General features: G+C 45.3%; 1 protein-coding gene across 1 annotated transcript; it reads right to left on the bottom strand.

Annotated features, from left to right (window-relative positions):
- Nucleotides 1–12,033: 12,033 nt before the first annotated feature.
- Nucleotides 12,034–13,303, bottom strand: FOXB2 (forkhead box B2). The gene is given in 2 exon segments (XM_006926911.1): nt 12,034–13,168; nt 13,170–13,303. Coding segments are annotated over 2 exon segments (1,269 nt in total).
- Between the last annotated feature and the right edge of the window lie 2,419 nt (nt 13,304–15,722).

Below are 15,722 nucleotides of genomic sequence, written 5' to 3'. Positions count from 1 at the left end.
GTGGGGTAGAGAAGGACAGGGGAGGTAGACGGGGTAAAGGGGGTCAAATATAGGGTATAGGGGGAGGGTGAAGTGGGTAAAGGGGATCAAATATATAATAGCTGAAGGAAACTGGACTTTGGGTGATAAACACACAATAGAATATACAGATGTCAAATTACAATGTACACCTGAAAATTATATAAATAATTAGCCAATGTTACCTCAATAAACTTACTTAAAAATTAAAAATAAATAAATAAGTAAAAATTAAAATTAAAAAAAAAAAGAAGTTAAAAGACTTTTCAAATCAGTTTAACACTGTGGATAAGAGCTTTGAGTTTGACTGCCCTGAGATCCATTATAACCTGGCTTCATCATAAACTAGCTAAATGACCTTGGTAAAGTAACTGAATCTCTGTTTCTCTAAATGGTTAACCATTTAGGCACACAGCCTATACATTTGAATATTTGTTAAATCAAGATGGAGGAATATAGTAACTAAATTCACCTTTCTCTTCAACAAACCTTTATTAAGAACTAACCAAGAGTTAGATATTATACTAGGCAGTGGTAACACGAAGATGAAAAAGATAGATATCTTTAGAAACTTTAAAAAAGTTTTTACAAATATTAATACCAAGCCAGCAAAAACAATAAGTAGTGGATCAACTTGGTCTCTAACATCAAAATAAACCCCACAGTGCTCAAATTTCCCCTGTACTCCTTTATTAGCTATTTGGTTTGTTAAGTACTTCAATACTCTGCCAAAACTACCATTTCTGAATACATATTTGATGCTCAAATGGAAAACTACAAAAGGCTCTGAAATGTGTTTATTCCAACTCACCATCATTTTATGGGACATTCTTAAGGAGCTTAAGGGGAGCCAGTGCCCCTCAGTACTGGCTTTAGCTACATGGTTTTGGGTAAGTTCCTTGAACAGCCTATGCCTCAGTTCTCTCATCTGTAAAATAAGGATAATAGATGGACTCAAATTAAAGAGTTGTTGTGAGGTAACAAGGGATTTAAGATGTAAAGCATTTAGCTCATAAAGAAATTAAAAAGCCCAATAAACCACTAGCTTTTTATTATTGTATTTTAAAATTTTCATTATCCTCTTATCACATCTATAGGCAGAATTGTCAAATTCAGAAATTTCAAAAAAACCCCACACCTATTTGCCTTCAACTTACTTAATTAGTTGGTTTGTTCCCAATAATTTTTGTTTGTTTGTTTTACCATTTTGCTCTCTCGTCTCCTACCTTCCCAGGGAAAATCGGGTCATTTTTTTCCCTTTGATTCTCGGAGGGCAGAGGTCAAACAGAGTGGTCTGGAATAGACTTACCTTGGGGAACTAGCTCCTGGACTGGGTCTGTCACACAGATTAAAGAATCCATCTGCAAACTGTTGCAACTTTTCAAAGTTACATTGCAATGAAGTCATGCAAAAAGAACACAAGCTCATGCTGCTATAAATACATGCTTTAACAGTTTTTTTAAAGTATATTTTATTATTTGCAAAAGCAATAAATTTTAATGTGTTTTATAGTTGAAAAGTATTAGCATGTCTATGTCTATATGTATTGTTTCATATTATAAATATGAACTTTACATTCTCCTCTATGCTCCCCTGCACTTACTTTATACATATCTTTGTCAGAGGAGACAATCTCTTGCTTCAGACTATTAGGTCCCTATGGGCAGATGTATCAAAGTCCAGTCAGGAGACAGAAACCATTCCAATTATTTTTACAGACAAAATGTAATATTATTAACTGTTGACTATGTGTAAAGATGTTAATAACTGAAAAGGTGGAAAGAGAATTCTAAGGTATCGTAGCTGTAGCAACTGTAGGAAGCAGCTACCACCTCTCGGGTAGAGGGTACAAAGAGAAGTTGGAATTATTAACCTGAGGTGATCCCCATGGAGCTAAACCTCGAAACGTCAGGGGGCACCTGCTAACTGGTGCTGATGGTTGTGAGGTGGGGCTCAGCGATAAGACTGGTTCTCAAGTGTTAGAAAAACTTCTAACAGGATTCAGCTGCTGATACAAGAACATGCTTCAGAGAGAAGTTTTGTCTGCATAATGCTTTCAGGAATCACAAGTAGAAAGGAAGCTGCAGGGGGAACAAATAGGAAGGAGTATTTCCCTTCTTGTTTTTCTACTCTTGCTAACTCCCACTAGAGCCCCATATTACTACGACCCAATACATAGCCAGCTGGCAAAACAGAAATGTGGTTTGCAAAGTTTCAGCACCAGCATCTCAGAGTCAGGTAGGAAAGGGCAGGTTTAGAGACAACAGCTTAATAATTGGTACAGTAGGAAACATGTCTTATTGTCAGCGCCTGGCACAGTTCCTGCACGACAGTATTGACTAAATGCTTGTGGAATGGATATGTGTGTACAGTTAGATTTTTAAAATGTGATTTTAATAGCTAACATCTTAGACCTCTTATAAAAAGCGCTATATTCATTTAGGAAAATAACTTGATACACCACTTTCATTGTAGAAGGTGAGGTCCCAATGTTAAAGTCTGGAAAGAGTAAGAGAAACAGAGAAATAAAGTGTCTTTCATAAGGAGTTAGTGGGAATTGGACTGAAGTAAGGTGAGGGGCAAACACCTGGAGAAACAGGGGAGAGCACACAGTCAAAGAGAGGCAAAGCCAAACAAACTGTGAGGAGACTGCAGAGGATGGCGAAAGGTAACCAGTGAGAGATTCCTGATTGAGAGATGAGAGAAAGGCTCTTAGAAATAGAAATGATAAATATTAAATTTAAGTTTATGACCGTGACTCTAAAGTAAAGTAAAATCAAATCTTCATGCATTGGCATTTGCTATTCATGCCGGTTTACATCTGGAGTATTTACAAATAAAGGAGCAGTATGCTTTGGATAGTGAGATGATCCACAAACTGAAGCAGCTCTGTGGGAGCTGGAGTTATAAGTGAGAGATAACCGGGAGCAATGAAACCTTTATACCTTCTTTGCCACTGATTAAAATTCCCACAGCATACAGTGAGGCTACAGAAAATTTCAGGAACTTTCAAACATCAGAAGGGAGCCTAGTTTGTATCATGGTAACAACTGTTTTGTTAGAGTGTACACTATTTAATGCCTCAGCCCTGAAGAACAAAATATTTCATAAATATTTGGCCACATTCCTAATCAGTATGAGTTCATTGTGATGATGCATTGTTCGAACATCCAGGTGAGCCCCATCCTCCAAGTTTTAGATTGGAGCCTGGGTACATATAAACTCAGAATGCCTATCTCCTCTGTATAAAATAGCAGATGTAAAAATCCCTCAATATAATGAGCAAAGCATCACATAAAAGTGTGGTATGCGAACATAACTGCACCATGTTAAGGAAGGAAGTGAACAGCTCCTTAAATCCACTGGTTAAAATATTTTTGTGATAAAGTACAGCATAAGGAATATAGTCAACATTGTAATAACTATGTATGGTGTCAAATGGGTATTAGATTTATTGGGGTGATCACTTCGTAAGTTATATAAATGTCTAATCACCATGTTGTACACCTGAAACTAATATAATATTGTATGCCAACTATAATTGGAAAAATAAAAAAAAATTTTAAAAATGCTTTTGTGGTGGGCTTGGCTTATGATGTATAAAGGTGGGAATGGAATGGAGGGTGAACTGACTTCCAGGTCTAATGGTCACTAATTTGCTTTTCAAGTAGCTCCCTGCTTCACTTGCTTCATTAACGAAATAAGAAAGTTGCTTTCCGATGCAACTTTTATATGCCTTTTTAAGTCTCATGATCTGTGGCCATTTTTAGATGGCCTATATGTAACTTATGATAGGGAATGCTCCAATTCTGGAGGTATATAGAATGAGGCTTTCTGTCTGTATCCTTTTTTAGTAGTGACAAAAAGTTTTACTTTAGGAAAACATAGCTCTTTCTCCTTTTCAGTCATCTTAATAGAAGTGTCCTCAAAAATAACATTAGAGAATGTGCGTGACACAAAACCAGGGTAATACTTCTATTATGTTTGAAAGTTTCAAGTTTTGAACATATCCTAAGGAGACTGTCTAGTTCTTCCAGTCATTTGCCTACATATGTGATAGTTTCCATTAGGTCATCTTTCATTTCTCAAGAGATTACAAAGGACATAATAATATGGATTTTTTCTATGTGTCCTTTGTATATTAATATATAGTACTCGAAGATTACTGAGAAGGGGATGGGTAAATTTAACAGGAACCAATGAGCTTCTGAGAGAAAGAGGATAGAGATCTTAATGCCTTTTCTATGATGTTCAAAGTTATTGGGTATCTCTGATAGACTGAGATGGCTGTAGGTAAAGTAAACTGACAAAAAGGAATCTTTTTTATCATAGAACTACTCAAAGTGTGTTCTGGGGTCCAGCCAGCATCAACTGGGAGGTGGTTACAAACACAGGATCTCAGGCTTCACTTCACACCTGCTGAATCAGACTGTTTGGGGGTAGGGCCCAGCATGCTGTACTTTAAAAACCTCTCCAAGTGATTCACGTGCACCTAGAGTTTGAGAAGCGATGTTAGCACACTGATTAACTTTTAATTTTCCTTTATAAGTTGAGAATAACCAGGCCTGATACAGCCTTAGGTCTCCTGGCAGGGAAGAAGAGATTTTCTAGCAGTAACTGGGATCAGTGTTCAAACTTTTTGTTTATTTAATATAAACTTTTCTATTTATTTAATATAGATTTTCTAGCAGTAACTGATCCCAGTTACTGCTAGAAAATCTATATTAAATAAATAGAAACTCATTGTGTTCTACAAGCTGGTAAAGCAGGATATATCTGATTGTATTTTGATTCTCTGGTTCTCTTGGGTTAAAAATTCAATCTTATAATTTCAGCAATTTTAGTTCTCTAGTGCAACTTTTAAAAAAACTCAGGTCTCAATGATCTGTGGCCATTTTTAGAGGTTATCAGGTTTCTAGCATAAAGGTTGAGACACATTCAACCTTCTGAAAACACGCATATTCTCGGTAGTATAGGCTTTTGCATTTTTTTTAAATCAACTATTTCAGTGTAGACAGGGAAGACAGAATACAGGTTTACTCAAACTAGTATAAGCAGCATCTGAAACTTTCCTCTCAAAAATGTTGTCACTACACAAAAAGGATTTGCCAACTAGGAAAAAGAGAAATTATATTATTTTTGAAAACTGTATATTATTTTTCATTTGAAAGGAAGTGCCTGAGCCTGTAAAATACATTTGCTTCATGTTCATTATCTGCCTAGTTTCAAAAAGGGTTTGAGGCTACTACAAAAATCCATAAAATGCAAAATATGAAAAGAGAGAAAGTTAGTTGAAAAGGTAATAAAAGAATGTGAGATTTATTCTTTAGCAAGCCAGCTTTGTAATTTTAACTCTCACATTTTCCCATTCCAGTTTTATCGGACAGTGATTCTTAGAAAATTCCCCGAGTCAAAGCTTAAAGTGACAGCCTCCTTTTTCTTCCTACTAGAAGGGTCTGTTGCAATGGGGTTCCTATCAAAGGCACAACGGGAGGACAGCAAGGTGTGTGTGGTTCCATCTTTCTTTGCCACTCTTTGCTTTTAATAAATATTTAAATCAGTCAGTTCTTCATCCTTTCTCTCACTTAAGATACTACATTTTAAAATAATAACATATTTTATTGAAATGTCAGTTGTACTGGCTGGATAGATTTTTGAGTAATCCTTTCCCTGGTTATAAAAGTAAAACATGATTGTTGTATGGAGACAATCTAAAACAACCTAGAACATATGGAAATCAAGAAAACAAAATGACTTAATGATTTCACCAATCTTAAGGCATCACTGTTAATATCTTGTGTAGTCTCTTCTGGTACATTTTCAATATACACTATGGGGTTGAGATTATTTCCTCAATAATAAGCATTTCCTATATGAGTAAAATTTTATAAGCATTATTTTTGTAATGACTGCATGACATTCCATAGTATACAAATAGCATCATTTATTTAAACATTTCCCTATGCGGATATAAGTTAGTCCCTATAAAATAAATTGCAACAAAATTAATGTCACAAACTGTCGTCCGGGATGAATTCTTAGACAGACTGAAGCTTTATCTTCTTGGGCAACAAATGAGGCCTCTAGTTAGTAATACATGCCCTGTCCTCTCTAGCTAAAGAACATTTTTAAAAGAAGAGGAATATCGTTTTTAAGGCACGATTACTTTGGGTAAGTAGTGTTATAGATTTAATCACATACATGGAAAGGATTCATCTAGTTTGCTGAGAGAAAAACCAAAGCAATATTAGGTTAAAAAATTATAATTAACATTTTTTTTTGCTTTGTCAGTATTAGATGTATACATCTGCCTTTCTCTCTCTCTCCTCCCCCTTCTTTCCTTCCATCCTAACTTCCTAACTTCTTTTCTTCCCTCCTCTCTCCTCCTTTCCTCGCATATTCTCTCACCTGAGTGTTTCAATGTTGCGCATCCTTTCTGGAATGCACCTTTTTCCGCCGGGCCTGGACCACAGCTCTCCAGTTCCTTTCTTCCTAAGTATCCACCCAGAGTAACAGTAAAAACACATTGTCTGTGAAGGTGCTGACAGGACTAGAAGGGGCTCAGATGGGAAAGCATATCTGAATGCATTTTTAAAATGATGCTGTAATAATGAGACCTGTGACTTACAAGCAAAGCCTGTGTGTCTTGGGCGCACAAAAGACCTGTTCCTTGGGGCAGAAAAGAACTATTTGGATCAAACTAAACAAAATCAAAATATCTTCTTAGCAATATTCTTTTAAAAATATTTCCATGAGTTACTAAGTTAGCTTTTTAAATTTTTTTTGATAATTTTATGAAATCTTTTTTTATTATGGCATTCTCAGCATGGCTCTTCAGTTTAAAGAAATGTTAGTATTATAATACAACTATAGTTTTCAGATGCTTTATTTTCTGCTTAATGATATATGTGCATATCATGTGACTGTGTGTAGATCATATGAATATATTATGGCTTTAAACTCAGAATTTGAATTTCATGGACCATGCTAAAATTCAATAAAATGACATTTGGATGCAAAGGGAAAAGAGCAACATGTGGCTTGAATTTTCCTTAAAATACACAGGGGATAGTTAAGGGGGAAAAGTGCTTGGGACAGAGTACATCTGGAATTTTGCCAAACTCATACCATTTAAACAATGGTTTAAGACTGAATTCAAATCCCAAGCAGATCTCTTCAATCTCCCCTAAAGGGTATAAGGTAATGTTTCAGCTTTGAAAGATAAAGTTAATGAAAATACTTTCAATGAGCAAAACAGGAATATCAGACCTCAAGAAACTCTTTTGCCTTCTGGATTTCGAGAACTTCCCATCTTCATTTGGATCCCCACTCTGCCTTTTCACCTACAAAGAGATGATCGCTAGCTTTTGAAATCATTTCTTTAATTTCCCATTTTCAATACCAACTCTACCCTGCCCCGCTCCACCCCCATGCAGAATCACACACACACAGTCTAATGAATACCAACACCACTTCAAACCTCTGCTACGTCATCCAAGTCTGGACATGCTCCCAAACTATCCTTTGTGCCCATTTCATAATCAGGTACAGTGAAGAATGAATATTCTTATCCACTGGAGAAACCAAATCCCATAATTTACAAGGATTTCTGTATAATTTTATGCATATCAGAAATGACAATTTTCTCAGTGAATGAAATTTAAGGGGGATTTAGCAGCTTTGGTGATCATTGTTTCTTCTCTCAAGGCATTCTGTTTCCATACTCTTCTGGAGTACGTCTGTACTAGTGCCAAGCAGGCAAATGTCACCTTTGAGTCCCAGGAGAGGTGTTGATCAGCCTTCCAAACCTGTAATGCAAAATTGCTTGGAGTTCAGCAGTGCCACTTCCAGCTAACTGGCTCTGATTCCAATGGATGCAACCAGCCCTCCTCCCTGGCTGGACTAATGCCAGTCTACTTAAGGAGATAATTGACCACAAGCCAGCCTGACTGACAGGCTTCCTAAGTGCCAGATGCCAACTGTGCTGATTCTGGCCTTTGCAGGAGGGCCTGTTCTCCTAGGGACCACAGCTAAAATAACTTCGTTCTCCCTCAGTCCTTAGCTTTCGTCTCAGCTTCCCAAGGAAATATAATTAAATAAATCATTCCAAGTTGGTTTTCTTCTACTTTTAAGGATATCTACACTTAAACCTTTTCCCCGCCTCCTGGCTTCTCCCTCTTTCTTAAGTTCTGTGCCTTCAGTGAAGGGGGATACAAGCTAAGCAACTACAGTCTTTTCTATCATCTTAGACACCAGCAACATCATTTCTTGTTATCTCCACCAGTACTTAGCATACCCAGAATGATTTTAAGTTTGTGAACTAAGATGGTCATAAGTACATAAGTGCCTTTACTTCCATCTCACTTTGGTCCAGAAGTCACTTTCCCTTTATCCCAACATGTAGCTAGAGAGAGAATACCTGTGAAATCATAGGAGATCATATACTCAGTTGAAAGAGTTACCAAAATATCACCATCAGTTTAGTATTCTTATTAGCTTTTGTGGTTCTCTATATACTTAGATTATCAGAACAATATTTTTTAAATGGCTTAACCCCTACTTAAACAGTTAAAATAATCACTGAATATGGCTCCAATGTCTTTAGGTGGGTGTTTTTCAGCACATGGTATGAAGATCTGATTCTGGTGGAACAGTGAGCCTGGGCCTGGGGTCCTCCCAGTCCTGGTGTCACCGAGGGCTTCCCAGACTAGGTTCCAGCGTGGCGGTGGTGGTTGCTTGTGGGAATGAAGCCCCTTAAAATACAATTACAGTTAGAGTGCAGACCCCATCTTAGGATGGGTCTTCAGGGCAGTGGCCAGGGCTTTAACTGGGACTTCCCTTGGCATCAGAGCTTTGGCGGAAAGCTCTCCCCACCCCGTTTATTTACATTAATTCCCATATTTACTACTCTCAATGCCATGAATAGCTTCCTTTGGGTACCAGGGTCTCCTCCTGGATGAAAACTTGAGTGGTATCATTTCTAAGCTCATTTTACCTTTTATTCTTCTTTCTCTCTCCTTACAGTAAAAACAAAACCACCACGTTTATCCCGCAGAGGTAGCACTGGGGTGTGTGAATGTGGGACTGAGTGCTAAGAGGTTCCTGACAACATTGAGTGTGAATTATTCATCCTTCTCTGATGCGGAGCTCACAGGCTCTTCTATCCTTAGGAAGGGCTGTCACTTAGGCTACCTTTCTGGGTGCAGAACTCATTTGAGCCAAGACCCTCTCCCGGAAGTTGGACTATGGGTACCGCTATTAAGTTCACTGGCCCTTTTGAGCAGGTGGAAAAGGAAGAGGAATGTTCTTTTGAAGGAATCCCTGGAATCTCGGACCTCCTTCTTCTGGCTGCGTAACTCTCAGCCTCCAAACTAGAGGTCCTGGCCCAACTCATCCTTCCAGGCACCAACTCACCCAGAAGTGGATCAAAAAGCCAGACTCCCAAGTTCCCCCAAATCTATGACCCCAATGTTAGTGTCTCCCCTTCTTTTCTCTCTTTCAACGTCACACGAGTTGTAGAGGAACACCTTGCAGGGTTTCAAGCTGACAGAATGAGATATACTAAAATTGTTTGAGCCCCCAAGGAGGCAGTGACCTAAACTGAAACGTATTTCCCAGGCGAGGCCAAAACTTAGCTACATGCTTCAAGAAGAGTTGTAAGAGACGCATGAAAACACCTATTTTTAAGAAGTAACCCAAATCCCCCTAGGGTCATTACCGTGTGCAAGTCATCTTGTTGGCCCTTTACTTTCTTCTGAGGAAAGGTTAGAGGAGGCTTCCATTGGTCCTGGCTGGGAAGGGGGCAGCTGGTTCAAGATGGAGCCCTGTTCGCTGGTGGAGGGCAGAGGCCGAGCTGCGGCTCCCCTGGTCCCGTGCGTGGTTCCCCGCACGGGACCAGGCCACTTCGCCAGCTCCCCACGCAGCTCCACAGCGTCTGCAGTCCTCAAGGTCCCTCCAGGGAGTGCGGTCTGCTCCGCAGCAGGCTCTCGGAGGCCTAGGGCTCCGCGGCCCTGGGTCTCCTGCTGCCACCGCCCACGAAGACCAGCTCTCCCAGGACGCGGCCCGCGCCTGCGCGCAACAGGTCCCCCGGCCTCTGTGGCAGGACCCTCCATCCTCATTAACGTGGGTAGCGGCGACAGTGGGAGCGTCCCGGCATCAACCTCCCCATCCTGGGCCCAGCCCCACAGAATTAAGAGGGCATCGCGGTGTACCCATCCGATGGTACGAAGTTCCCAGCCCTCAAGGCCATCGGAAAAGGAAAAAGGATGTTTGGGTGGTGGGGTTGATAAATATGGATATGAATCTCCCATAGGAACAGAAAAAAAAATCACTGTTACTGGTTTTTGCTAATTCAGTTTCCAGCGCCAAGGTGGACTAAAGCTCACTTAGGAAAACCATTATGATAAGAATGAGTGGTAGATACTTGCGCCGAAAAGGAACAGTGGAGGAAACCTATCCCTGCTGGTGGCTGGCCTGTGAACTCAACCCTTTTAAGTTCTGATGTTAAAAATAAAGGAGACAGAGGATTTACAAAGTCCTCTGACCGGGCAGTGGGTACTCAGATCGCAGTGTGGTCTCTTGAGAAGCGAAACACTTTCACACGAGCACCGGCTTATGCAGAGAGAAGCTTTAATACAGAAACACCGCGTACAACACTGGCAGACAGGTCACAAAGTCACAACCCGAACGCGGCGCAGAAACAAGCCAGAGGTGACTTAGACGCAAAGGGTCGCTGCCTCCTCCCTACCCGCTCCACTTCGTTCCCAAGTTTGTTGCGAGTAAAGTGCTATTCTCGGGGTTCGAAAAGGGGGAAGGGGCAACAGTGGCACGCTAAGTTGCTTCTTCATTCACGAACGGAAACTGAAGAACTCGCCTGTAAGACGTGGGCGTCTAAATACCAAACGAAATACCAAATAGACGGTGGCGTGCAAAGGTGGGGTCATCCTCTAGCATATGTCCCAAGGTGGCTGGAAGGTAACGGCCAAGAAATGCTCCTGGAAAAGTTAAGAGCAATACTGTCGGGTGATGTGGTAGGTTTTTCTTGCATTCATGAGTTAGGGGAACAAAATCCCGCGTTGCAAGTGATTTTTTCCCCCTTTTAAAATCCCAAATGGAACGGATTGTGTGAATTCACATTGTTTAGGAGCTCCTTAACGGTCTCACCCGACTGATAACTAAACGAATTGCAGGTATAAAGTCACCTTTACTGTCTCTCTTTGGCTGTGTTTCCCGAACTTTACTTTTGGAATCTGGTACTTTGCTCTTTAAGCCGCTGCCATTCTCTTTTGTGCAAATTAATTGCTTTATCTGTTCCTCCTATCCTTCTTGACCCCGGGTCAGAGCCAAGAAGCTTAACTGTTTCCCAAGATCCTTCGTGGAGTTCCCACTGCCCCCTGAAGCGGCTTTATTGATATCGTGTCCTTGCCCATTTCCCAGACCAGGAAAATAACGGCATCAAACGCTCTCTCTTTCCTTTCTTAAACGAGATGATCTTAGTGAATAGCAGTTTTGTCTTGAATGTTTTACGTGAGGCTGCTGCCCGGGTAGACAGCCAGCAGAGAGAAACTGAGTGGCTGAGGTCTGTCACTCTCTATTGGATTTCTCACCGGGATGTTTAGATCTGACAGCTTCCAATCCCAGGAATAACGGTCAAAATCCATTTCAACTTGCCAGGGAATGAGCCCCTCCCCCCCCCAAAAAAACTCTTACTTTCCTTCCCCCCATAACTTATTGATCTATAATATTAATTACAATAGAAACTCTTACCTGAAATTTGGCTTTCATTAATCTGATTGTACAACATAGTACAAACACAGACACCCAAAGTGTTATATTTATTCAGACCACTGGAGAATCCACTTTTGGATTGGTCTGTCTGTTTAAACACTTTCCTTTCTCGCAAAGGCTGGGACTTGCCCGTTCAGCCCCGCCTGGTCAGGGCTCCCTCTCTCACTCCTGCTGTTCAGAGCCAAGCGTCTCTCCCTGCGTTCATCTCAGCCCCACCCGCCGGGTGCCCTAGGAATGCACCAGCACAGAGTGCAGGGAGCCACCCTTGCTCTCAGCCGAACTTGGGGCAGTGGGCTCCAGCAGGGAGGCGGCGGGAGAGGCCGCAGCCGCCGGGCACACGCTGGGTGGCGCCGGCGGCTGCTGCGGGGCCGCAGGGACAGTGAGCGTCGGCGGTAGCGCGGCCACCGGCGGCAGTGCTGGAGTTGGCTTGATGGGCACAGGCACCGCAGGCAAGCTCTGGCTCGCCGAGTGGCACAGGGCCTTGACCGGCACCCCGAAGGCCCCGTACTCCGGGCCCACAGGCACGCCAGCGGCGGCGGCGGCGGCGGCGGCCGCGGCCACCGAATCCATGACACCGACGTGCGGCCACACGGAGCTGACGACGTTACCGAGCTGGCCTGGCACAGGATAACCCAGGTGGTGCATGACCGACGCCAAGGGCAGCCCGCCGGCCTGCAGCACTCCCTTGTAGTCCCGACCGATGATGTTCTCGATGGCGAACGGGTGCTTGAAGCCCGACGTGGATGCGGCGGCGGCGGCGGCAGCTGCGGCGGCAGAGCCAAGCCCATATGGCGGGAACTGCGACAGGCGCCCCACGCTGCCCACCGCTGCCGCCGCCGCCGCCGCTGCCGCCGCCGCCACCGCGGCCGCCTCTTGCATCTTGCCGGGGTGAGACGGCTGCTGAGGCTGCGACTGCTGGGACTGCTGCTGCAGAGGCTGCGACGGGAGGTGCGGTGGCGGCTGCGGAGCGGGAGGTGGCTGCTGGTGGAAATAATGCACCATGTGCGGCGGGGGCGGGGGCGGCGGCGGCTGGGGCGGGTGGTGGTGATGGTGATGGTGCACTGCAGCGTGATGGTGGTGGTGGTGCGGGTGGTGCGGGTGATGCGGATGCAGGTGGCCTCCGGGCCCCGCGCCTGGTGCGCCTTTGGTGCTTCCTGCGTGCAGGTGAGTGTGGTCCGCACGCAACACCTTGAAGCGCTTACGGCGCCGCAGGAAGCTGCCGTTCTCGAACATGTCGCCACAGTCGGGATGCAACGCCCAGAAGCTGCCCTTACCGGGCTGGTCCGGCCGCCGCGGGATCTTGATGAAACAGTCGTTGAAGGAGAGGTTGTGGCGCAGGCTGTTCTGCCAACGCTGAGTGTTGCTCCATGATGAACTTGTAGATGTCGCTTAGCGGCAGCATCTTCTCGGCCGAGTGTTGGATGGCCATGGCGGTCAGCGAGATATACGAGTAGGGCGGCTTCTGGTCGCTGTACGAACTCTTCCCCGGCCGCGGCATCGCCCCTGGCGCCTCCACCGCCCACCGGCTCCGCACCCGGCTCCCGGGGCCTGGCTGTCTCCACTAACTCCCACTCCGCTCGCCCAGCTCCACCACTCTGCCTTCTCTCGCCCCAGACCTTCTCGCCGTTTCCCTCCCTGCTTCTCTCAGCTGCCTGTCGTCTCTGCGCTTGACCTCTTGGGCCAACTTAGCTCTCCGACCCTCGCAACTTCTGGCCCCGACGGTCGCAGACACACGCACACGATATCGGGCAGGGCGCGCCAGCTTCACTGTCACCCTCGCGGCGTCTTCGCGCGTGTGGACAGAGATTGAACGCTGGAGTTGGCAGAGGACGAGTGGGGAGGGGCCGTGTTCCCCTCCAGCCTCTTCTTTGCTTTTGCTGGGTCTGAGGGAAGCCCAGGCCAAGCGAGCTACACACTCAGGACTCTGGCCCTTTAAATCCAAGTTGGCGCTCGCTGTCCTGGAGGCCGGGGGCGGCGGCACCTACCCGCACGAAGCGCTGCCCCCTGACCCGCCACTTAGTGCGCTCTGGGGTTCTGTTTTCCTGGAGGGAAGAGGCGAGGTAAGGAAAAGGAGGGTGGAAGCCGGGCAGCCCGCGTCTCCCTTTCTCCCGCGGATAGAGCCGAGGATAGAGCTGTAGGCTGTCGCTCGGGGGGAAAAGTTTGGTAGTTTCTGCAGCCGCAGCACCAGCAGGTTCTGGTGTGGGGCGGGGGCGCAGGGCGCGAGCCGCAGGCCTGACGGGGCGTCTTATCAATGCCTGGAGGATGCGAGACTGGCTAAAGTCCGCTCAGCGGTCCGCGTTGCAGCTGCCGCCGCTCTCACCCGCCTGTCTTGAGCTGGAGAGGCGGCGGCGGCGGTTGTGGCAGAGACGCGCTCTCCTGGCTGGGTTTTGTAATGGTCCCCGAGACGCCGAGACCCCCGCAGCTCGCTCTTCAAGACTATCACATGACCGAGGCTGAGGGACTCCGCGCCGCCGCCGCTTCTCTTGCTGAAGAAGGGGTAGAAAGAGCTGTGCTTCGCCCCCGCCCCCTCCTCCGCTGGGTTCGGGTCCCCCCCACCCCAGCTTTCACCACCCACTCGCAGCCCCCAGGTCCCACCACGTGGGGCGAGGAGCGCAGGATGTTCGCAGGGAGGGTTGCAGATCCGGGTGCGGTCCTCGCTGTTGTACCCCACCCGGGTCGCGACGCACAGGAGAAGGGGACTAGACCCCTGCTTTCTCTCTCCTCTCTTGCATCTCCAGCCTATCCCCGCACTTCCCTCCTACCGGCTCTGATCTTCTCTCTCCTTCCACTAATTTTCTCTTGGACAAGCCACTCTGGACCAAGTTCGGAACGCCGTGGCCTCAAGGCCTCTTCACAGCAAGAAATCCCAATGCCTGTAGGGTTGGAGGGAAAAGCTCATGGGGAGGAGAGCCAGGGGCATTTTCGTCAAACGCCAACTTCACAACTTTATTGCGAGCCAACTGTATGTCAGGCCCTACGATCGTAGCCAGGTACACAGTTCTCTAAGCTACAGGACCGCAATCTAGAGGGAGCGCTGACAGTAACCAGGAAATTAGAATAGATAATAGGACTTGGTAGATGGAGGTTCCACCGCGCTTCTCAAGAGAGTGAGGCATTTCTTTGGGAATGGTGACGTCTGAGCTAGGGCCAGAGGGAGGAGTTGGGAGATCAGAGGTCCCATCACCTAGGTGTGTCGGAACGAAGTCTGCTATTCCTAGCACGTCGAGGGAAAGGGAGATAAATAAAATCAAATAAGACCTCAAAATGAGCAATCCATAGGGCCCTAGTGTGACCTGTGAGGGAAAGATGGATGAGCCACAGCGCCGAGGTCCCGGTGCTTGCTGGGGTCAGAGAAGCAGATTCCTGCTCCGCACTCACCCGCACACCCAGTAGCGAATTCCAACTGACTGCAGGGAGAACCTGAAGTTATATTTTGGCTTTGGCTGCTTCTGCCCTTGAGCTGGGAGGAAAATCAGAGTTTAGAAAAAATATAAACCCTTTTCTCGTCTCTGGGCCTCAGTTTATTTGTAAAATGAGATGTTCGAAGTTGGAAATTTCACGGGTCCCTTCCAGTTCCACTAATTGAGGAGAAAAGAGCAATCAGCGACTGTGGCTCATTCGGTTGTTAATTTCTTCTTTTCTGTCCCTAAATCTGAAGGCAGAGGCCGTTGGCCCAACTACTTGGGAGACTGCCTCTTACCCTCCCCCCTAAACCTTGGCGACATCAGGTCGAGTAGTTTTAGCTTCCGTCTTTTGGTGAGCTGCTCCAGGGGAGGACCACCAGAGGGGCTGTTTGCCTGTCGGTTTGTAGGAGTGCGGTGAGCCGGGCAGATTCCTAATTTTTATCTTTGCTCAGAAACTAGCTTTCTGGCTAGTATTATTTGGCTAGTTTGCCTTAGGCCAGCAGCCGTTTTAGA

The sequence above is a fragment of the Pteropus alecto genome, unplaced genomic scaffold, assembly GCF_000325575.1.
Source record: "Pteropus alecto unplaced genomic scaffold, ASM32557v1 scaffold95, whole genome shotgun sequence".
Taxonomy (NCBI): Eukaryota; Metazoa; Chordata; class Mammalia; order Chiroptera; family Pteropodidae; genus Pteropus; species Pteropus alecto.
This window is presented reverse-complemented; position numbering and strand designations above follow the sequence as displayed.